At 39.6% G+C, this 22,723-nt stretch overlaps 1 protein-coding gene across 1 annotated transcript in view; it reads left to right on the forward strand.

The window, feature by feature from the left end:
- NELL1 (neural EGFL like 1) overlaps nt 1-22,723 on the forward strand; it is a gene marked incomplete at both ends in the record, with an annotated part of 282,292 nt that overhangs the window by 158,264 nt on the left and 101,305 nt on the right. The window contains one exon of the mRNA XM_084207298.1: nt 9,583-9,705. Within this exon, the coding sequence (XP_084063424.1) occupies nt 9,583-9,705 (123 nt within the window). The remainder of the gene's footprint in view (nt 1-9,582; nt 9,706-22,723) is intronic.

Genomic DNA, 22,723 nt, shown 5'->3' on the forward strand with positions numbered 1-22,723 from the left:
GTGGTTTATAAATACACAAATCAATATATGCAATCAAGGTACCTCATAAAAGCCCAGTGCCTTGATGCCTAACTAGTTTATGAAAAAGCAAGGGATTGTATTAGAAGTTTTACATCCCATAGCAATAATCAAGATGATCATACTGCTTACCATGTTCCAGTTTAAAACCACTGTTGTGCTTTATAATTCAGTCAGGATGACTCTGTGAGGTACTGTGGGTGAGGGAAAGCTCAGAACAGAATCCCAGCACATGGACATGTGCTCTGACTGACCATTGCACCTCAAGGCCATTCTGTGTCTTCTATGAAATCTGGAGTTTCTTTAGGAATCCTTAAGTAAATAAATAAGTGAATTAGACACAGACATGCACACTAGGTTACTGCATATCTCTAGAAGTAGCAGTGCATAGACTGGTTATTCTGATATATAAATCTGGTAAGGAGAAACAGTTTTAAGATGTTTTTGTTCTTGCAGATGAGGATGTATCTGTTTGCTTTTCAACACGTGTGTACAGTATCACGTTTTTGTTGACTTCGTGAATAATTTCCTGTTCCTCCAAGGCTTTGTCTTAATAATTGGTATCCCTTAGTCTTAAAAAAATGGTTTTATATTGGAACAATAGGTTGTATACCTCCTTCAACCTGTGGAAGGATTTGAGAGATTAATTCTGAGCTTGTAGGAGCAGAAATGAAGCTCTGTGCACTCTATTACCATTTAATTTAGGGATTACTCAGGGTCTGTAAGGTAGTCAATGTGCAATCCTTACTAAATTTTAGTTCTGAAAAGTCATCTGGTGTTAGTGGAGTTCAGCCTCACTCTGCAGACTCTGAGTGGTTGCACATGCCAGCTCTTTGCTCAATGCAAAACTGTACTTGCAGAAGAGCTCATTCCTTTGGTGGTAGGATTTGCCATCAAAAAGGTCTCACAAGATTTTTTTTTTTGACAATGAAGTGTGGTTTCTTCCTTATGGATGTTTTTGTTTGCATCTCTAAGTATACAATCTGCAGATCTTCAGACTCTTCTAATGAATATTTTGTGTAGATCCTGTCTGAACTACATCCAATGCCTGTCTCCACAATTGTGCTCAAAGTTTGCTGGCTAGTTTGAGAATTAAAGATGCACATTGCTAATAACATAAATAACCTGGCTTTCAAAAATAAGTCCACAAAACTGCAGCAGAGTATCCAGTTGAGTATGTCATGTAGATTGCCATTTTATTATCAGCCTCTGAAAAGGATCTGTTTTGAAATTTCTGTGTGTATCAATATTACTGATATATTGCTATTATATAGGGCATGAAAATTCAATGTAAAAGATTACCCTTTATACTGTCTCTTCACATTAATAATCTATTAGCTGGTTTTTATAATTTTAATATTTTTTACTAATTTGACATGTCTACTCAACTTAATTGTGCTTCAAAGACTAGGGGAATAATATTTAAGTATAAAGATAAAACAACCATGTATACTTCCAGTGATTCTTGCATTTTCAGACATTTGATCTAGTTTGTTCAGTGAAGTTTTCCTTTAACCTTGGTGAGCTTCTGATTGGGGTGAGACGTGTCTAAATCTAAAACAAGGATTTTCAGGATTTCACTTCTTCAGCTGTTCCACTTCTTACTTGATTTCTTGTAGTTTTTTTTATGACTGTATTCAGAAAACAGTAAAAACAAATGTCTCTTTTCCCTTCCTTACAAAATGTTCTATAGACATTTAAGGTATATGTGCAAATATTTTATAGTGTGCTAGCAAGAGATCCATGGTTTGTTTCTTCTCCTCTTGCAGAAAACAAATGCCGTGTTACTGTCAGCAAGGCTACCTATTATTCATCTTGATTTAGTCAAAAATAAACTTTTTTATTACAACAATTTACAATTTCTTCACTGCTCAGTGAACTCATCTCATGGAAATTCAAATAGGTACTATTGGCAGTTGTTTTTATAAATTAGTGAGGCAGAACAGAGGATCAGAGTCTAAAGTACCTTTCCCTTGGGGGGAGAAAAAATAGGTAGATACACAAATGCTCTAAATTAGCCATTACCATTCAGAGAAGAGATACTGAAAATGTCAGCTCACTGCTCAGCTGTGGTCAAAGCTGAGCAGAACAGTGAGATCCTTTGGGAAAGGCACTGAGAACAAGTTGATAAAAATTATTATGCTGTTGCATAAATTCATGATGTTCTGGCCCCTTGAATCCTGTGTGTGCCTCTGGCCTGCCCACGTCCCAGACTGAGGGATCACATGGAGAATTTCAGGGCCAGAGGGGATATGGTAGAGCAGAACTCCTTCAGGTTGTAAGGAGTGTGATTCAAGAGGCAACTGCAGGCACATTTGAAATTTTATATTCAAATTAAATCCCACTATTTCTTCCTAATTACCCAGGAGTAGCACGTCTCTACTCTTTGAGAATGTAGTCTAAATAATTTCATGTTTAACACCAGAAGGTGTTTGTTGTGTCATAAATTACAAAGGCATTTCAGTTTCTTATTAAAAGAATCACAAAGAGGGTACTTCAGCCAGCATTTTGGATGTTTAAGTGCTTGTAGGGGTAGAAAGAAACAGTGGGACTTTTCTGTTCTGCACCCTCTTCCTTCTTCCTGTTTCCTTGTGGAAATGGGCAGGGTGAGCTCGGATGCTGAAGTTGGGAATGGGTATAGATAAAATTAATTTGTTTCTCTGATTCTCATGAGTAGAAAAACACAATTGATTTTGGTTTTTTTACCCAGAGTTTTCTGAATTCACAATTAGCTATTATCATTCACCAGCTTACCATCTATCTCCAATGGAATTTCTCATCTGATGTATGCATCTTGTTTCTAATTGCCTTGGTTTTCTGTGGGACATTCTTCCTGTGTGTTCCAAATAAAGCTTCCTTTTTTTCAGTCTGTTTAAAAGCTATTTCTTTTGTTTCATCACAACTTCTTATGAGCTGAGATCCTGATTCCACTAAGTCCCCAATTCTGCCTAAATTAATTTTTTTTAATCTATCATTTTAAAAGCCTTAGTTATTACATAGAATTCTAATGACATGCAACAAAGAATTAGTTTTTTAGAAGCATTGGCTTTTTAGAAGTATTTGGAGAGATGGCTTCCTCCTTTCTGAGTTTTCAAAGACCATTGCTTAATGGCTGCCAGATAATTAATTTTACATTAGGCCATGTACTCTATACAAATGGTATTTGTATTAATAAAAAATGGTGGCATCCAATGACCTTGCAGTTCTGTGAGTTGTCTCTCTTAAGTCTCTTGGTCATAGAAATGTTTGCTGCATTTGTGGTTCTGCACCCCACAAGCTGGCTGTTATCTCAACAGTTTAGAGAACAGCTTAGATTTCTTTTCAATGTTACGAAAATATGAATAAATGGATAGCCAGAATCTTTGCACAGTGTATTCCAAAGATGAATGTTTTATTATTGAAGTATGAAGGCTTTGAGGAAGTAATGAAAGAGAATTCTTACAATAAGAAAATTGTTTCCATCTTGTAAGCAAGTTTAAATTGGGGCCTTTTCTTGTAATAAGAACTGAAAGTAGCTATAGTGAAGGACCCTACAATGGAATGTCTCCCCTAATTCCATCCCAGTGTCTGTCTTTTTTTGAAGAGCATCTTTATTTAAAGAAAATGAAGATAAAAATTTCAGCATTCTTGCTTAAAAATAAATCCTGTGTTAAAGTGTACCTTTTAGGAATTATAGGTTTGAAATCCTTTATGTGCTTTTGCACAAAGGAAAGCTATCCTGATTTTATCACTCTTGACCAAAAGGTTCTTAGCTTCACTATGTGTTCTTTGCTGTTTATTTGCAACATAGGGTTCTAATTTTCAAGTAAATATTTTAGACAAAGCACAAACAGTACAAATTCTAGAGTTATTCTAAGCATGCACAGGAAAAAAAAAAAGGCAAGAGAAAGCTAAAGTTGTCTAGATCCTGCCTTTATAGCCCATACAAATTCTAGTAAGTGCTGACAGTGTTGTGTCTTTCAACATGGGAGAGCAGAGGCATCCTATAAATTCTGTGGTAGTTCTGGAAAATGCATTAAAAAATATACAAACAGGATATAAGCAAAGGCCATATTCCTCTTAGATGATGAATAGAAAATTATTTTACTGAAAAGATCTCCTTTGTAAGAATGTGGGTATTTATAATACCCAAAACTCCAAAAGTATAGAACTGCGTTATTTTTGACTGATGCTTCTAATGTTAATTGTTAGAGCTGCCTAGAGCTTTTCACAAACACTGCATTTCATGTAGGTATGAAGGGAGAAAATTTGCATTTTATTGTAATTGTTTATATGTATGTTTAGATATGTTTCCATTTGCTTTCATAAATACATGACAAATCCTCTTTTGTACCTTGCATGCATTCAGAATTTTTTTGGTTTTGTGGTTGTTTTTACTTACAAACAGTTTTGCAGTGTCACGTGGGAGGCTTTATGCAGAATGTATTACCTCAGGCAAGCAAAATCTTTGTCTGGCACCTTTCCTTGTGCCCCCAGTGCTTTTCCTCCTCCATTCTTCCAGTTCAGTTTAGCCCAGAACAGAAGGTATTTTCTAAGTACCACAAAACAAAAGTATTTTTGTGGTTCATTCACAGAGATTAGTCTGGAAAAGTTGTGGTAAAAAGAAATAAGTGTACATGAAGGTTGCTGACTTTTTTTGTCCTTGTTTGAATGTTTCAATTTATACTTCACACTGAAGCCATCAGCAGCTGGAATGAGAACTCATTTGAGGTGTGCAGGAGCTGCTACAGCCTGGTCTGGGTTAACTGCCTTAGCCTTAAATAGACACTTGTGTTTAGAAGCCAGCTGAAAGTTTAGTTAAAATTTAAACCAGTGATTTCACAGCTGAATCGTGGTGTGGTTGAATGGTCTGCTGCTGCTGAAGGGGGAGCTGGTACAGCTGCTGGAGAGCCTTAAGCTTTCACAGCAGTTCTGTTGGCACTTGTGTTGCGCTCTCCTTGTGCCTCAGGTGTGTCTCACTTGTTGGTTTTACACAGGTGCATGGCAGATGGTGGTGGGCTGGGCTCTAAGCACACACAGGGGGTGCAGAGGGGTCACATGTGCTATTTTCTGGGGTCCCTGTCATTGGAAGGAAAGAAAGAATCTGACTCCATGTTCTTAGGAGGCTAATATATTATATTATATTTATATTATATGATATTATAATTTTTTATTTATTATTTTATATTGTATTATATTAAAGAATACTATACTAAACTATACTAAAGAATAGAGAAAGGACACAGACAGATGGCTTAACAAGATACTCATGAAAACTCGTGACACCTTCCCCAGAGTCCCGACACAGTTTGACCCTGATTGGTCATTAAGTCAAAACAATTCACATGAAACCAATCAAACAACCACCTGTTGGATAAACAATTTCCAAGCCACATCCTAAGCAGCAAAACACAGGAGAAGCAAATGAGATAATATTGTTTTCCTTTTTCTCTGAGGCTTCTCAGCTTCCCAGGAGAAGAATTCTGCGCAAGGGATTTTTCAGAAAATATCACAGCAACAGTCACAGCTGTCTTGGCAGCCTGGTCATTGTGCTTGTCTCAGCAATTTCTTACTCATTTCTTGTCCTCCATGGGAAGGGTTTGCCCACTGTGCTGGGGAGCTGCTGGGTGTGCTCTGGGGTCAGCGTGCTCAGACCAGGCTGTGTTTGGTGCAGGGGGTTCTCTGCTGCCTTTGGGGTGCCTTGGGCTTTTTATAACAGGATGTGCAATCCTTAACCAGCTACTTGAAACTATTTTCTGGTGGTTTAACTTCACTTTTTATGTGATTGTTACCTCTCTAGGACCACGTAGTACTGAAATGAATTCTGTCACTGTCAAGATAAACTTGGGTTAGGCTGCTTCTGAACAAAGCAGAGGTAACTATAATAATTGTCTTCTCTAGCTGTGCATGTGTTGGTGTAAAACTACCCACACAGAAACATCAGACCTGTGATACTGTCAGTGTGGACTTGTAGGGTGATGTATAGAATCATACAACACGTGTTTTTGTAAAAGGATCATTAATTTCCTAAATGCTTTTGGAGGTAGATGGCCCTTCTCAGGTGAAGCTAATGGAAAAATGAACTTCATAGTATTTTTTTCACAAGATAGGCTGACCTAGGTGTTGAACTCAGAAAATTCACAGAAGATCCTCTCTAACATTTTGGAAAAGTTCATGAAAGCTTTTGAAAATTTTAGGCAGTTTGTGTCCAGAAAGAAAATTTTAAGTTTACATGTATATTTTTTCTGGCCTTAGCAGTAGTTTGATGGGTAGGAAATATGGCCAGGAGAGTTGAAGCATCAGAAATGATGTATCCTTCCATCCCTCATCTCTGCTTACAGGAAGAATAAATAAAGTACAAAGGAAATGAGCAGTGGACATTTGATTCTTCCCTTTTTTTTTTTTTTTTTTTTTTGCAATAGAAGATTGATAACCTTTAATTTTCTGTAAAATCTTCAGTACCTGAGGATTTCAGGACAATGATGAATGCTAGGGAAAAAGCAGAATCTTGTAATATCCTTGTTTTATAGAGCAGGGTGGGGAAAAGGCTCAATAAACTAACTGATCTTGTAGCTTTGCCATAAAGCATGAAATAAATGCAACAATCCTGAGTAACAGAAATGCTGATGTTGAAGGCAGTTCACAGAGATTTCATAAACAAATTAACCTGCCTGTAAGAAAAGAGTGGTGTGCTGTTGTAGCTGTTCTTGAAATAAGCATTAATAATCCAGGTGAATGAGAGTTGGGTGAAGGAATTCTGTCCTTTTCAGTAAGCCCATTCTCTTCATCTTTCCATCTTTGATCATGAACTCATTTTATGTATATTGCATAGCAAATGGAAGTCAGAGAGATGGATGACTCCAGTCAGACTTCATGGTCACAGCGTTGTTCCTGAGCACGGCAGCTCATTTGTTTACATACACATATGTGTGTGTGGAAGAGACTAAAAGTTCCCTTTGTTTTCCTTTAGAGTCCCTTTCTTGTGCTTCTCATTTCCAGCTACAAGGCAAAGAGTCAAAATAAGAGAACTTTGGGCTTTTTGCCTTGTCTCTGCCCTCTTTGCTGCTCTGGAATGATGCTGTTTGTGACTCCTGTCTCTTGCTGTGCAGGGTCCTGCTCTGCCAATTTAGTTTGGTGTCTAGTCAGTATTTACTGTAACATTAAAGCAAAAGCAGGCTGTTTGATGTGCTTGAATGGGGATTTTTGGAAAGCAGTGTGTGTGTGAAAGCAACATTCTTTGCAAATTAGTCACAATCTTATTTGAATTTAAACAGAGCATGAGCATTTCCATGCTCCCTTCCCATTGCGAGCACACAAGTGTTCCAAAGGATGAGCTCCTGTGAGGGCACATAAAACCCAGGAAAACTTTAGTACTGAGAGATTCTTAAGGATTTTTCATCTGGATGAAAAGAGTTTTGTGCCTTGGCAGGAAATCAATGCTTTCTCATTCTTATTAGGCCTGTAGCAACATCAGCTATAGACATCTCTGCACCAGGGAAAACTTCCTTTGACGTTCCCATCGTTGCAGCCATATGGCTGCTAAGAAATCTTGGGTTCCTCATGCAGATGAGGTTCCCTTAGGACAGGTTCCCATCTTCTGATTTGTTGCTGACTCTTAAAATTATATCAGCTTTGATAAAACTGACCTCTGTTTACAAAATGTTATTGTGGCATAGCTGCTCTGTCAGTGCTAAATGTTTTGATATTTCCAGCATCTGTAAATCTGCAGAAATGCTAAATAGTGATCTGCATTGTCAGAGTCCTAGAAGAACATAGCAGACTTATCCTCTCCTGTGTATTTTGGAAAAAAACACATCTGGTGCCACTGTGAAGTCTTTATTTATCCTTGAAGTGCTGAGAAGGTGTCCTGGTGTCTCTTTTAAAAGAAAGCATAATTCAGCTTCAGCTGATGCAGATTGCCTGCTTGGAGGATAGCTTGCTCCTTTTTTGTGTCTGACCCAGCAGCCTGAGCACCACGAGACCAAAGTAGCAAAGAATCAGCCTGTGGTTCAGTTTCCTTAAAGATGAAGGAGAGAACAGGCAGCCCTTCAAGAACCCCGGAATTCTGAACATGTAAGGCCTCTGAAAACTGGCAAGAAGCTGCAGTGAATTCCTCAGGGACCAGCATAAACTAACAAATATAAATTCAAGCACGAGTTTATCAGCTGAAGCCAGGCACATATGAGAGTGTGTGTGTTTCTTGCTAAAAGCAAAGAGTGAGAGGCTGATATATTGCTTTGATGCTATTTAAGAGAAAATAGTTGCAATCCATATCATTTTGCTGTCAAATGTATTTGAAGAATGGAAAACACGTTGGATATATGTTCTGCAAATAGTTATCAACAGTGTTCCAGAAGTATTTGGTTTAGTGGATTCCTTAGAAATTCACCATTCAAATCTTACATGTCTTGAATTATCTTGAAATTGGCTGTTGTTCTTTCCTGTGGCAGAGGGAGAGCATTGCAGAGGTTAATTGTAGCCTGTCAGAGCCTGTGATACTGCTGTTCTCAATGGAGAGACTCTTCCAAAGGGCTTAGTTCAGTCTGAAAAAATGAGCATTTTGCTCGTGTTTTAGAGGCACTGCCTCTCTGTGATCTATAGAAGGCCAGACTTAGTCCTTTGAACACCCTGATGCACTGGTAAAAAGCTTAAGCAAATCCTAAATCCAGGGAAGCACAGCTTTTACCTCTCAGTGTATGGATATCAACCCCCTGATTGCAGTGGCATAAATGAAGGCTACACAGAAGGGTTCCAGATTCTGATTTTTTTTTTTTTTAATGTCAATTATCTGTTTTGTGGTTTTAAGAAAACTCATTGCATTCTTTTGATTCCACTGAAGAAAACTGCAAAGGCACCGGTGCAAAAGTGTAAAATATTCAGACTTTCTCTGTGCAATCCTGTATGAGGGAAGCTCCTTGTAATTGCAGGAAGAAGCAGAAAGCTTTGGGGTCAGCTAGCTCATCACCTCGAACTGGTGCTTTGCAAGAACAAAAGTAGCAGGAGAGTGGAGTGCAGGAGCTGTGGCAAATTTGGCTCAGGGCAGCAGCTGGAGTTGCTAGATGAAAGCAAAACATGGCCTGTTTGTCTGGGAGCCTCTTTGAGGCTCCGTGGTACGATTGGTGCTCTAAAAATGTGAAATGTGACTACGTGCTATTAGAGAGAGAGTCAGTTCAACATGAATTAGAGCAAGCAGTTGTGACAGCTGAACTGTGTAGTTAAAGGGCAGGCTGGTAGGGCCCCTCTTGTGTTACTTACCTTGTATTTATGATCATTGCTGCTGCTGATGGACCGTGATGTAAAGGTTAATCTTCACAGCAGATATTCTTCCCTGATAATCTTCTCCATAGCTTTTGCCACAGCCTCACCCATTTTTTTTTTTTTTTTTTTTCTGTTTTTAACCCTAAATAATCTCCTGTTGCCATGCACACAGTGGGTTTCTGAACAGGAGCAAGCCCATAGCTGACTCCCCAGCACTGAACCACTGCAGCATCCTGGTTCTCCCATCGGTTTCCAAAGGCCCCATCAGCTCACTGCATCTTGTCAATTGTTGTTTTTCCTTTCTTCCCTTTCCCCCTCCCCACTTAGAGCACGATGAGTGTGGCAGTGGGCAGCACAAGTGCGATGAGAACGCCATCTGCACCAACACCATCAGGGGACACAGCTGCACCTGCAAGCCCGGCTACGTGGGCAACGGGACCGTCTGCCGAGGTGAGTCTGGCACTGTGGGGACACCTGCAAGCTGCAGCCAGCTTTACTCACGTCTGCTGGCACTCCCCTGCGCTCTGGGAACGTGTCAGGGACACATTTTGCAATGGCTTTCTTTGAGACATCTTCAGGCAAACGATGGGAATTGGTTTGTGCACGGCTTCGTAGGAAGAGGGAAATCGTTTTGGAATGGAAACTATTTCCTGCACTGAATACTGTCTTTTGAGCTAGTATAATTCAGCTTTTGAGTGGTTTAATAAAATGTGGATGCTATGTGCTGTCACCTTTGGCTTTTAAGTTTTAATGAGATGCATTTTAAATTAGGATAATTGTACTTTATGCTAGCATCAGGTGGTTGTTATTTGACTAGCGGCATCAGAATCATGACTTTTTTAAAACATATAAATCTTAGTTTTGTAAACAAGAAATAATGATAGCCAGCCATGCTTTCTGTGAAGTATTCATTGATGGCATGTCATTTATTTAGGATTGGTTTTATGTTTTTCTTTGGGTAGAGAAAGAGAAGCAAATATCTCATGAAAGGACAAAGGAGGGTTGGGTTAGTGAGGGCTCTGTCTTGAAGTACTACTGAGTTGTAACTCATGCATCTATGAATTATATTTGTCTCAGAAAAAGCTGGGTTTTGTCTTTTGGGGGTTTTCATACTTCCTGAACAGAATTACAGTAATAGAAAACTAAATTTTAGTTGTTTTTTTTTTTTTTTTTTGAAATGACAAGAATTGAAAGTTAAAATGCTCTGTACAATTTCTGGCACAAGAGGCTGAATATTAATTTTTCAGACTCTTGTAAATTGGCCAAACAATTCCTTAAAGGACAGTGAGCTTTGATGTCATTCCTGTTTCAAGCTGAAGTCCTTCACCAAGATTGCCCTGTCAGCTGCTGAATTAGCAACCATCAGATTGGTTTTGATATGACTTTTATCTGGGTACTCTTCAGCAATGCCAGAACATCCCTGCCCTTAAAACTGAAATGGTTATTTAAGGATTGACTAAAGAATAGACAAATGTACTGGAAGTGTTGGCCTGTCTGTATTGCAGATCAACAGGTGATACCAGGGAGAAACTCACTGCAGTCTTGGATTACAGTAAATATGAACTGCAGCCCTGACAACCTGAGTTTCAGGGAAGCCTGAGCACTGAACAGCCTGACTGTAATATTTTCTTCTTGTTATTATTACTACATTAATTATATTAATGATATTTCTTTGAAATTGGGATGTTTGGATTAGTTAATAAAACATAGGTTTTCACACTGGTTTTCTTCATTTGCATACCTTTAATGTGCCAAAACCTCGAAGTGAAACTCCTACTGCATATTTATTAATCTAGTAATGTTGTGGCACTACTATAATATGAGAAATGTGATGTTTTTACTCTCCAAGTTCTATTGAAACCTGAGCTACTACAATATCTATTTTTGTATACAGAAATATGATGCATTGTGTATATATATGTTTACTATGCCTTGAATTGCACATGCAAGTGTAGTTATAGCTGCCTTTTTGGGATAGCTATGCATGGAAATACAGGGATAGGTGTTCTTGTATTCTGTCTAGGAAGCATAAATTAGAAAGACAACTGGAGATTATAGAAAGGGGTTTGCAGTCTAATAATTATTGAAGTCACTAAGGACAAGAATAATCCAGCCCTGCATGGAATAGTCATTACTGCTAACGAGCTCCTATTAGAACCATCTGCATTTTAGTGAATTCTAAAACACACAAGATGAAGTTCTGGTTTGATTTTCTGAGCCCATGGTTCTGTGGTTCCATGAGGTTTTCACAACTTTGGATGCTGATTGAAGAACTGTTCCCATTTTGCCCATGATAGCAGAAACATCACTTCTGCCTCTTTTTTACTAAGCTCAGCAGTGATTTGTCATCCCTTCCCTGCCACAGGGTTTCCTTGCACAAATGCTGGCAGAAGGAAAGAGGTGTGAGCATGTCAGGACAGCTGTAAACTGCTGTTGGCTTGTAGTATTTCAGGGCTTTATCTTCAGGCAATACAGATTGGAAAAACATAGATAAAAGTCAAGGTGATATGCTTGCTGTAATACCACCTGAAGATAAGATCAATGTTTCTATTCTCCTTGAGACATCTGCAAGTGCTTTATAAATGTTTACATGTTAGGGATGTGTACACACACAAAGCAGTGGTTCCAGCTACTTCTGAAATAACAGAAGGTTCAGTAGGAAATCTTATTAATATTGTTCAGCAAAACCATAAACGGAAAAATGATGGTTTTATGATGAGAGAAAAGGACTGACTTTGTGCATGATTCTGCATTCTATTTCAACAATTTATTTTAGCAGTGTTGTAAAAAGTAAAATCAGAGTAATGATCCTCTTTGGATTTAGTGAATAACACACTGATAGTCTTTCTAAAACACCCAGGATACTGTTATATTTGTTTTAGCAAAGAATACATATGTAGTTGAATTAACTCGTATTGTGGACTACTGGCAAACTCAGTTCCTCTGGCAGGAATTTGTGCTGTTTGCCATTTTTTGTGAAAAGCACAGAGAAATAAAAAGAAGCAGAAATAATATGGACATGAATATAATGATTGCTGGGCATTTATGAAAAAACAAAAAAAAAACTAAACAAACAACAAACCAAACAAACCCCAAGTATTTAAGAGGAAATAGAATATATAAAAAAATACCCAAACCTGTATAATCAGACAATCACAGCTTGACTAGCAAAAGATCTTGTGCATAAGGAACTGCATTACTGCAAATGCAGGACACTGGGCTTTTGATAATTAAGGACCAAATGGTGTCAAAGATGTGGAAATGGTCAGGGAGGAGAGAGGTGCAGAAAGGGCACAGACCAAGACCTGAAGGGGCTTCAGCATTAACAGAGATACTGCCATAGTTTAAGTGACACTGAAAATGGAAAGAGAAGTGGAGATGAATGCAATAAAAACTCTGCAAACACACAGTTATTTATATGTAGACAGTGAGACAATAAACTAGAGACAAATAAGATTTCCTGTGGATGCTCTGAATTTCACTTTAAGAAGCAAGGTTTAGCATCTCAGGCAGACACTAAAATTTGGGTAATAGATGAGAGCAGAATGAAGCTGAGCTGAAATGATAAGGCAGGCTAATGCTGTGCCATCACCATCAGTAAACTGGACAAAGTGATGGATATATAATCAGGTAGATTATATGTCAGGATTTTTTCAGAAAATGGTAAGTAAACTAGAGATTCCATTCTGGAAGAAATTACAGCATCAAAAGCAGAGGACAGAGGTATAACTACTTGAATAGGGGGAGATTCTGATTCTACAGATTTGTTAAATGGCTTTTTTCTATAAGGAAGCTTTGGAAGAAATAAAAAGTGAGAGTGATTTGGGACATAGAAAACGTTCTAGGTGGGTAGTGGAAGACATGTCATGCCCTTTTACTTGAATTCTTTAAAGAATGATAGAATTCATAAGGACAATTGGAGCAATTTCACTAAACTTCAGGACAGGCTGTAATAGTGCAGCATTAAGGGTGCACTTCAAGTGGAAGGGAAAGGTGATAAAAATTGGTTTAGCAACTGAGTGCTCCAGTTAAAAGAGTTGTGGTGGGCAAATGGTGCCTACTTGGTACAGCTTGGTACTTTGAAGTATGCCTGTCAGGATGGACCTTGTGGGGAGTCAGTGCTTAGGGGCAGCAGTTGGATGTTGTCATCTTATTGCAGAGCTCTCATACCTTCTGGGTGATTTCTCATGGACAGCTCCTTACAGCTCTGACTCCTTCTTCTTCACAGCCAACAACTCCAACTCTCCTCACAGCCAGCCAACAAACCCCAACTCTCTCCTCAACCAGCTAAGCCACTCTTTTGTAGCACTCTTCTAATTGTACTCAGCTGTGGTATATTAAGGGCAAGCCTGTTCCTAATCTTTGGTGATTGGTACAGGTGTGACACTACCTTCTGCACTATTTTCTTACATTCCATCCCTCCACAGTTAGAGGAAAGAAGTTTCAGTTTCCTGGGGCAGTTTTGGGTTCCTGGGACAACCAAGTTTGTGAATAACTCATCACCCATAGACAGGATTGTGTGTGTGAACATAAAACACTGTCATCTAAAAATGAGTAAAACTCACTGCCATGGCCCCAGCTGAAGAACCAGGGCTAGTGAATACAGATGTAAATACCATTTCTAGACCTTAGAGGCTCTTGGTCTGTGCTATTTTGCAGTGTTTCTTTGTGTAATCTTGACAGGGCTTGAATCTGGGAGGCAGGAAAATATATCAGGGGAAAATGTCTTTCTCTGCTTTTTGTCCTGCTAAGTTCCAGTTCTGCTTGGCAGCCTTGCACCACATGCTGTGCAAGTGACATGTTGAAGTAATATGTGCCATTTGTTTAAAACATAAAAGGCTTTGTGCCCCACAGTCTCCTCTGCCTCAGTGAGAGGGGAGGCAGAGAACACTTGCTGTGGGATGTACAGTCCTACAGCTTAGCAGAGTTTAGTGGACCACAGACTGAAGCCAAGCAAAAGAACCAAGGAAGCATCAATAAGGTTTCTTAAAGTAATTGATAGCATTTGGGGTGAAATGCCTTAAATAAGCCCCCACCCATCATACTTTACCAGGAACAATGTGCAAGTTGCTATCCAGGTTTTGTTGCAATTAGTCGTTTTCCTTTGTACAAGGAGATTTAGATGTAGTTAGTGTACAAGCCCTGTCCTAACTCTTGGTATTTTGTTGAAAATGTTTGTTTTAAAGCATAAATTCTGCCCACAGACATCCTTACATGCTATCAGAAAGATAGAAGTGGCCTTGAACATATTCAGATGCTAAAGAGGAGAAGATCCTCAGGAACGTGGACGAGGCGTGTTTGCTAATCTTTCTCGTGCAGAATGAACAGAAGTCTAGCACTTAATCAAGTGCAAACACTGCTCACTGTGCTTTCATATTTCACATGTACAGTCTGTCTAACAGGTATATTTAGTGTGCTATTAACATCTCATTTAGGGCTCTCCACCGAGGTGCAGGTTTATCGGAGTGATTAAACGAGGTGGATTTAGTTACAATCGTACACCGTAAAGCAAATGTGCACAATGTGACTGATGCTTGGGCAGGAAAACATCAGGTATTGTGAAATAGAAATCAAAACAGTGTTTATTCTAATTAATATTTAGGCTGGATAATGGCTACAATTTTTTTCCCCTGTTACGTTTTTCTGCAACATTACACAGGAAACACTTAAGGGATTAAAATTCAATATATGGGAGAGTCTTAAAGACTAGAGCTGTTATTTCTAAGTGACTCAATTCTGGTGTAATCTGGAATTCAGATTCTTAATTGCACTGTGGGTCCTTATGTATTTTTGCTTTGGGATGTGTATTTAGGAGTGGGCTTGTTGCTGGTGGACTTACTGCTTAATTCAGGAATAAATTCTTTGGATTCTTATATAAAAAGCAACCAGATTTTGAAGAATTACTCTTGTTTTTTGTATGGCAGTGGGGATAATCATAGGGAGCCTTTACTCATAATACACAGAGAATGTTTCCTGGCAACAAGAGTACCTCTCAGACTTAACAATTGCTTCTGTTTGATGTCAGTCAACAAATTGGCCTCTTTTACGTTGTTTTAATCACAAATTTTAATTGGGTGGACGTGTTGCTTTAGCCAATGGCACTCTGAGAGTTGTCTTGCACTGCTGTTTTCTTTGTTTCAAAGCAGATATTTTTATATTTCTTAGTCTGAAATATATTTAATCATCTGAAAGATATGTCCACGAAAGAAGTTGTGTATCTTCCAATGTGTAGGCAGTATAGGGATGGTGTAGTAAACAGATGATTAAAGATAAAATAATTTTTATGTGCTATAGAATTTCTCCTGATAGGAAAAAATACTCCAGAGTATTTTTAGTAAAAGCTAAAGAAGGAAAAAAAAAAAAATCATTCTCTTTGGTTATTTCTGTACTGAGTCTGCTTTTTTGTGTCCCTTTCACACTGACATCAGCAAAGCTCAGGTAGATTAACTTTAAATGTCAGCAATGGGAGAGAGTCAGACGTGCTGATAACTTGATATTAAAGCACATCAGATCACTCATGCTGCCTCTTAGGTTTATGGTTTTTGCATGCAGGAGTGTCTGCTGCAAGTGGAGTTGAAAGCCTTTATGAAGCACTGGAATGAGTTATGAATAAAATGTAGGCCAAGATGGAAAGAAACAAACATGACTTTCCTGTAGCCTTGGAATTTTTGTGGCTGTAAGGCTTTGAATGGTTGATGTGCCTTATTATGGCTTTAATTGCTGTTCTGGTGTAATAATCACCAGTCTCATGAAAGAATATGTGAGTTTTGACTCATGCTGAGATTTTTATCTTCATTCTTCACAGTCTTGAGCTTTGTATATTTTTTTATAGCTAATGTATAGTGAATAAATCACTGCAAAAGCAGGCAAGGGCACTCACCTGCATTTTGATGTCACATGGCACACGAGGAAAATGCCATGGCAAGTGTAAGGCACTGGGATAGTCACACTTTTTGGGTGAGGCATTCTAGATATAATTGATGTAATAATTTTAAACCAGTATGCATTTGTTCAGCAGTGCAATTAGAGTAGTTATATATTTTTTTCATTCTAAAACTAGCATGCATGGACAGAGACTCAAGACAGCCTCTAAATTTTCTGTAGTCCTAAATCCACTGTACTGATAAAAGTGAGAATTTGAAATTTTAACATAAGCATCTTTGTATTTTTGTTCATGATTAGATATTTATCCCATGTGGTACAGTCATTGTAATGGTTATGCTTGTGTTTGGATTCTGAGTTTTATAAACTCACTTTGTAAATTTGCCACATACTCTTTCTAGTGTTGTTCTTAGTTTCATTGCATAGATTTAGTTGTGTGAGGTGTTGAAATTCAGATGTAATTATTTTTGTAAGTGTTGGGTTTGTGTGAGCAGGACTTGGAAATGGGGGGGCTACTCCCCATCTGTTTGTGCTGCTGGGGAGGAGCTAAAGCCTGGGAAGGAGTGAGGAGCCGGGGAAATATTTATTAAGGTTTATTCCATTTCTCATTATCCTCTGATTTAGTTAGTAATTAATTCAGTCAGTATCTGCAGGTTGAGTCTGTTCTGCCCATTCAGGGGGTGATCTCTCCCAGTCCTGATCTCAGCCCATGAACCCTATTTTCCCTGCCCTGTCCAGAGAGGCAGTGACAGAGCAGCTCTGGTGGGTGGGTGCCTCTCAACCCCCTGCATTACACCGAAGGCTGACTGTGCCCATCTGCCTGTGTGCAGCCCAGCTTTACAGCCTCCCTAAGGACACAGTGCTCTGGGGCTCAGAGATTGTTCAAGGTGATTTAGAATGCACATCAGTTATGGAAATAGCTCATTTAAAACCCATGATTCATGGAACTTGTCAGAATCCAGATCCTGATCTCTTTGCTGTCACAGATTTTCTCGCTGCTGTAGGTTTATAACTAATTTAAAAGGAGTGTAGCAGTGATTTGTGCTTGCTGGAGAAGTGGTCTAGTCCAGAGGACTGTTGTATCTGTATAAAAGGAAGGAAAAGCTATATTTACGTGAAATATTTTGAAACCGAATCTGACAGGTTTTTCTGCCTGTATGAGTAAGTGCAAAGGGCTCATCAGACCTAGTCATGAGTGCTTCTGAGAGTTCCTAGGTTCACATCCTAAAGTGGGGAGAGTCTCTTGCTGGCTCAGGTTGCTCATTGTCTCTTATGGCTGTGGTTTGCCTTCATTGCTTTCAGGTCACCTGTGCACTCCGGGGTCGTGTCCTGTGCAGCATGCACACAGCAGCATTGCCAGCTGATGACAAGTTCACAGATATGTTTCCCACAATCTCCTGGCCAGGAACACTGGCCTGTGCAGAAGCATGAGACTATTTCAGTATTCTTTGCTTTCCCTTTTAAGAGCATTTAATAAAAGCAAAAATGTGAAGGTGTTCCTTGATGATTAATTTCTGCTCCATACATTGTACTCGTTTTGTACGCTGTGTTTGAGATCACCTTAGTCAATAAGTCCTGTTTGCAGCAGATCTATCTCCTCCCAGCTCACTGTCTCCAAAATATTGGGGAGCCCAATTTGAGCCTCCTGAAGTAAAGATGGTGGTTTGGTCAGCAGTACTGACTGCCCTGAACTTGTAATCCTCATGAGTGAAACCCTGTCTGCTTTTATCCGTGATTCTCCTGGCCTGCCCTGCCAGCTTGGCATGCAGTTATTTGGAACAAATTACATATTTTTTGATGGTGGCTGAGAAAAATCAGTTCATTAAGAGCATCTTGAAATAGATCATTGCACAAAGCTGGCTACAGCGTGGGCTCAGCTCAGAGCAGCACAAAACAAGAGCAGTGCAGAGTTTCCTCTCTTGTGGAATCAGTTACAGTGTGCAGCCATGTCAGCATTCATGTTTATGGAATGAGCACGTTAAAAGGCGAGGAGAGGCCAAATAACATGCAACTGTTTCTATTCCCTACAGAACATGACCAAGCAATTTTGAAAACTGAATACAAATATCTTACTCAAATGTAAAATAAAGTTCTTGCAGTTGTTGGTTTTGGCAGCAGTTTTTGGTAACGCTGTGCTGGCACCCCAGTGCCAAAGAAAGTAGCCTCTCACACAGCACAGAATTAATCTGGAGAGTCTTTGGTCACAGGGTGGTGGGGATGGTAGACAGAAAAACTGCTGTATGTAGGAAGAACAGCCCAAACAGGGAGAGCAAGATTATTGGTTTGAGAAGGGTGATGAGTAATCTTTATTCACTAGATCCTTTCTCTGTTCTTCTCCTTGTTGTTTGGGCTGTAGTTGAAGAGAAGAGGCTGAGCTAATAGGCCTTCTGAAATAACCTGGTTGACTGATTTTCATGTTTTTCTAGATGGAATCATTATTAGAGCAATCCCTTTAGGGTGAGGATAATATTTATGTGTGTTCCGTTTGTACAAAAGTCTTTTTTGGAGGGGCTATTCTTTGTCATAGCAGTTGAATAGACACCATCCAGAAAACTCTTTTCAGCCTCCTCTCCTTAATAATTTCCCCCACTGCAATACATCACAGTACAGCCATTAAGTGATTTGTCAAATGTGGCATCCATGATTGGTACCTGATCCAGGACTCAGACTCTGTTCCCAGTCTGATAAGTCTGGTCTTAAACCACTGGGCTGTGATTTCTCCATGGAAGCTATCAAAACAATTTTTAAAATACCTAAAGAATCAAAGAGAAAGGCTCCAAAATCAAGCGTTGTGAATATGTAAAATTTAGGTTACCTAGTCAGTGTTCATGCATACAGTCCATGCTAATAAAATCACAGGTGTTGGGAGGTTTTTGGTCCCTCTGCCTCATTCAGTGCACAGTACAGACACATAAATCAGCCGAGGAGACAAAGTCCTGAACATGTGTGTTCTGTGGTTATTATTTCATTGTTCATTGTGTGACCCTCTTTCTGTTAGTGACTGTCCCAGTATCTGCACTGAATTGAAGACATCAGCAGGTCCTTCAGAAACCAGTGTAAACTGTTCTCATCAAAGGCTTGCAGTGGAGGGAGCATGCAGATTGTCTGCCCTCACATGAGCTCTCTGGTGTGGAGCAGTGATTTAGCCTGAGCAGTTGTTCAGGTTTTCAGGCTCTCACCCTCACATTTCCCCATGACTTGAGGAGTGTGGTATTACTCTGCACTCTTGGCATTGCAGGAGGATGTGGGGAAAAGGGGCTGGGTCCCAGGCTCCCACCTGAGTGTATTACAATTGGCTTTCCTTTCTGCTGCTCCTGCAGACCTCTTTGTCTTCCCATTCCCTCTGTTCTTTCTTCTCTTTATTTGTCCTCTCCTGGCTCAAGCACCATTTTGAAACATGATGAATGCTGTAAGATTAATAGTGTGGGATTAAACATTTACAAACTGAGTTTTTCCACAGATATAGGAAAAGGCATATCCTTCAAATTTCTTGTGCCAAGGTAGGGGTCCTTGGCCAGTAAAACAAAAACAAAAAACAAACCCAAAAAACCCCAACTACCTGTTACTTTTATTGAGGAATATATGGACTTTTTTTCTACAGTGCAGCTGCTGGTAGATATCAGAGAAGAAACTTACTACAAACTGTTTACTTGACCACATTACTGAAAATGGTATTTTATAGTAATAAAGCTTGGAATGCCCTGTATGTAGGTATGGCTCACTTTGTGCGAGTTACATCGGTTGGCTTGCTAGTTTTGGAGATTGCATTTATTTTTTGAACACTGGGAATGGCAAATCTGGAAGCTGTGCAGGATGTTTGATGGGACAATTTGCATCTTTTTAGCTGGAAAGATTCTCCAGTTCAGCTGTTTCACAGTGGTGCTGGTGTTTTAGCCTCTGCAACATGCTGAAAAGTTGAGGCACCCCTGTGTGTGTATGGAGCTCTTATCTAAAGTGTTCAACAATAAAAATAATGAATGTGGCTATGCTAAGTGAGCATATGCTAAGTACAAGACTAAAGCAAGTTTAAACTCTATACTCAGAATGGTACCTGAAAGAAATGTTGCAATAAAAACTAATCTATTCTGGAACCTACTTAAAAAAAACAACAAATGATGCTTTGAAGATTGCATCATCAAAATGAATTATTAGGTGAACCCAGTACACAAATTACAAGAATAATGTGAATTAAAATAGCTCGGAACACATGATGTGCAGAGGGAATTAGAAGTTAAAGTAAACCAAGCAGAAGTGGGAATTGAAGGTGTCCTGCTTTTCAACATAATTTAAAATTCAGTCATCCAAAAGTAAAAATGAACAATTTGTATGTCATAAAACCGAAGAGTTTTTATAAAAGTATTCCTGAAGGGCCAGAGCTGTGTGACCTGTGTTATTATTCTGTCAGTAAATACTCAAACAACTTAGTGTGTCACCTTGATGGTGCTTGCAGTTTTCCCAGTCTCCCTCCACCCCCCTTTTCTTTTTTCTGGTTGTGAGCATAAGGAGGGGAATTGTCAATCTGGAGTTTTGAAGCTGAACTTTAAAAATATTTATTTATATGACTTTATTATACACCGGCACATCAAGCAGGGTTTGAAATTTTAAAACTACGTAAAATTGAGAAACTTACCTTTTTTCTTTCAAAAATGTGAAAGCAGTGCACATCCATACCTTTGTGCATGCCCATCTTGCCTGTCTTTCTCTTTTAATTATATTGCAGCCTTGAGGGTGTGGATTAGGGGATGCATTTGCTGCCCCTGATGAACAGACTGAATAACTGTTCTCAACAGTCCCACTATGAAAAATCTCCACCCATTCTCTTGAGTGTCTGAGGGCTTTGTGGAGGAGCTGCTGCTGGTGGAAAGCCCTGGGATGGAAACAAATGGGTGTGGAGCTGCTGGAACTCTTGCAGAGTTTAAGCAGGCAGCATCCATCCCCCTGTGTTAATTGGAATGGTTTTCCCCATGCTCGTTAATGTGCCGCTTTTATTACCCAGACACGTGGCTGTACTTTTTCCTGACACCCATTATTCCTCCCTCAGAAGAGAACAAAGGGAACAACAGTCATCAGATATTGCCATGACACACGTTATTTCTCAGTAAAAGATGGGGGCAATCAAATCAGCCCTGCCTGCACACACAGTGTTCCCTTAGCCTCTGGAGATGGGCAAGGGAGACAATCGTTAATGTGGTCATTTTACACCTGACTGAGCAAGGGATGTGTCCAGCTAAAAGTAAGTGATTGACTCCAGTGAGACTACTCATGTAATTAAGCACTGAGTTTTTCTGTCTCATGCTGAATATGCTTTGCTGTGTTTATATCACAGGTAGAATAAACACAGACAACGAGCATTCATCTTCCGCTGTGGGTATGGTTGAATTCATAATTTCTGAAGAGAGAACTGAGTAGCCACATCCACCTGTGGCTTGTCTTTGAATCCTTGGCAATTAGAGTGGGCTTAGAGGAAGATTTAGAAACTAATTTTCAGTGACATCACAGAGAAGTAGTTGAAGCCAAAATAAAAAGGAGTGGGAATCTGTAAGTAATTGCTAATGGTTATTGCCAAGTGATTTTTAGTGCTCCATTATTTATTTATACTTCTACTGCTCTAAAAGCCCTGAAATTCAGAAATAGCTCAGATGTTAAGGTTTCCTCCACCCAGTATTTGTGCCCCTTGCATTAAGTGTTCATCAGGTGAAAGTAAAAGAATCAAATAAGCACCTGCACGCAGCTGGAGTACAGAACAGGCAATGTACTTACTATCTTATGGCCACTAGTTCCAAGGGTTTGATTTTTGGCTAAGAACAGCCTGTGCTGTTGAGCTGTATCTATAATATTGGCTGCTGCATGACACTGTCCCTGTATGCTGCCGTGGGCAGTGAGTATGGACTGCTCCACACTCACCAATGTGAGCTCCTGGTGCAGCAGCCAGCCAGCAGCACAGCACTGCTCCTGTCCTGGGGGACATCTGGGGTGGGCAGAGCCCACAGCCATGGGCTACATGAGCTCAGCAGACACCTTGGAGGGATGGCCACTGACTGTAGAAGTGATACCCATTCTTTTGTGTATATATATTTATCTCCAGCGAATTGGAAGGTAAAGGATGTGTGTGTGACATAGATGGTACAGAGTGAGAGGTGGTTAATATCCTGATTCTAGCCAGGACAGGGTTAATTTTTACAGTGGCCAGGAGGGGGCTTGGCTAGGTCATGAAGGTTGTTTCATACTAGCTCCCATCATTTTCTGGGAATGTGGGAAGGGGTCTCTTCTGGGTTGCATAGTGGGGCATTGCAGTTGGGTTTTCCATGGGGCTGAGCACTTGAGTATGAACCGTTTGTCTCTTGTACACTCTTCTGTTAATATTATTGATGCTGCTGTTCATTTTCTTATCTCACTGCTGTTTCCATTAAATTGGTCTCACATCACTCCATGATCTTTGCCTTTCATGCCTCCAGTCCTCTTCTCCACCCTGCCACTGAGGAGGGAGAGAGCAAGTGAGCAGTTCGTGATGTCAGGTGTTTCAGTGGAAGCACTCTTTGGGCAATATCATTCCTAAACCACTACTAAAATGATGCAATAGCGTTTT

This window comes from Fringilla coelebs (genome assembly GCF_963513975.1).
Source record: "Fringilla coelebs genome assembly, chromosome: 6".
Lineage (NCBI taxonomy): Eukaryota > Metazoa > Chordata > Aves > Passeriformes > Fringillidae > Fringilla > Fringilla coelebs.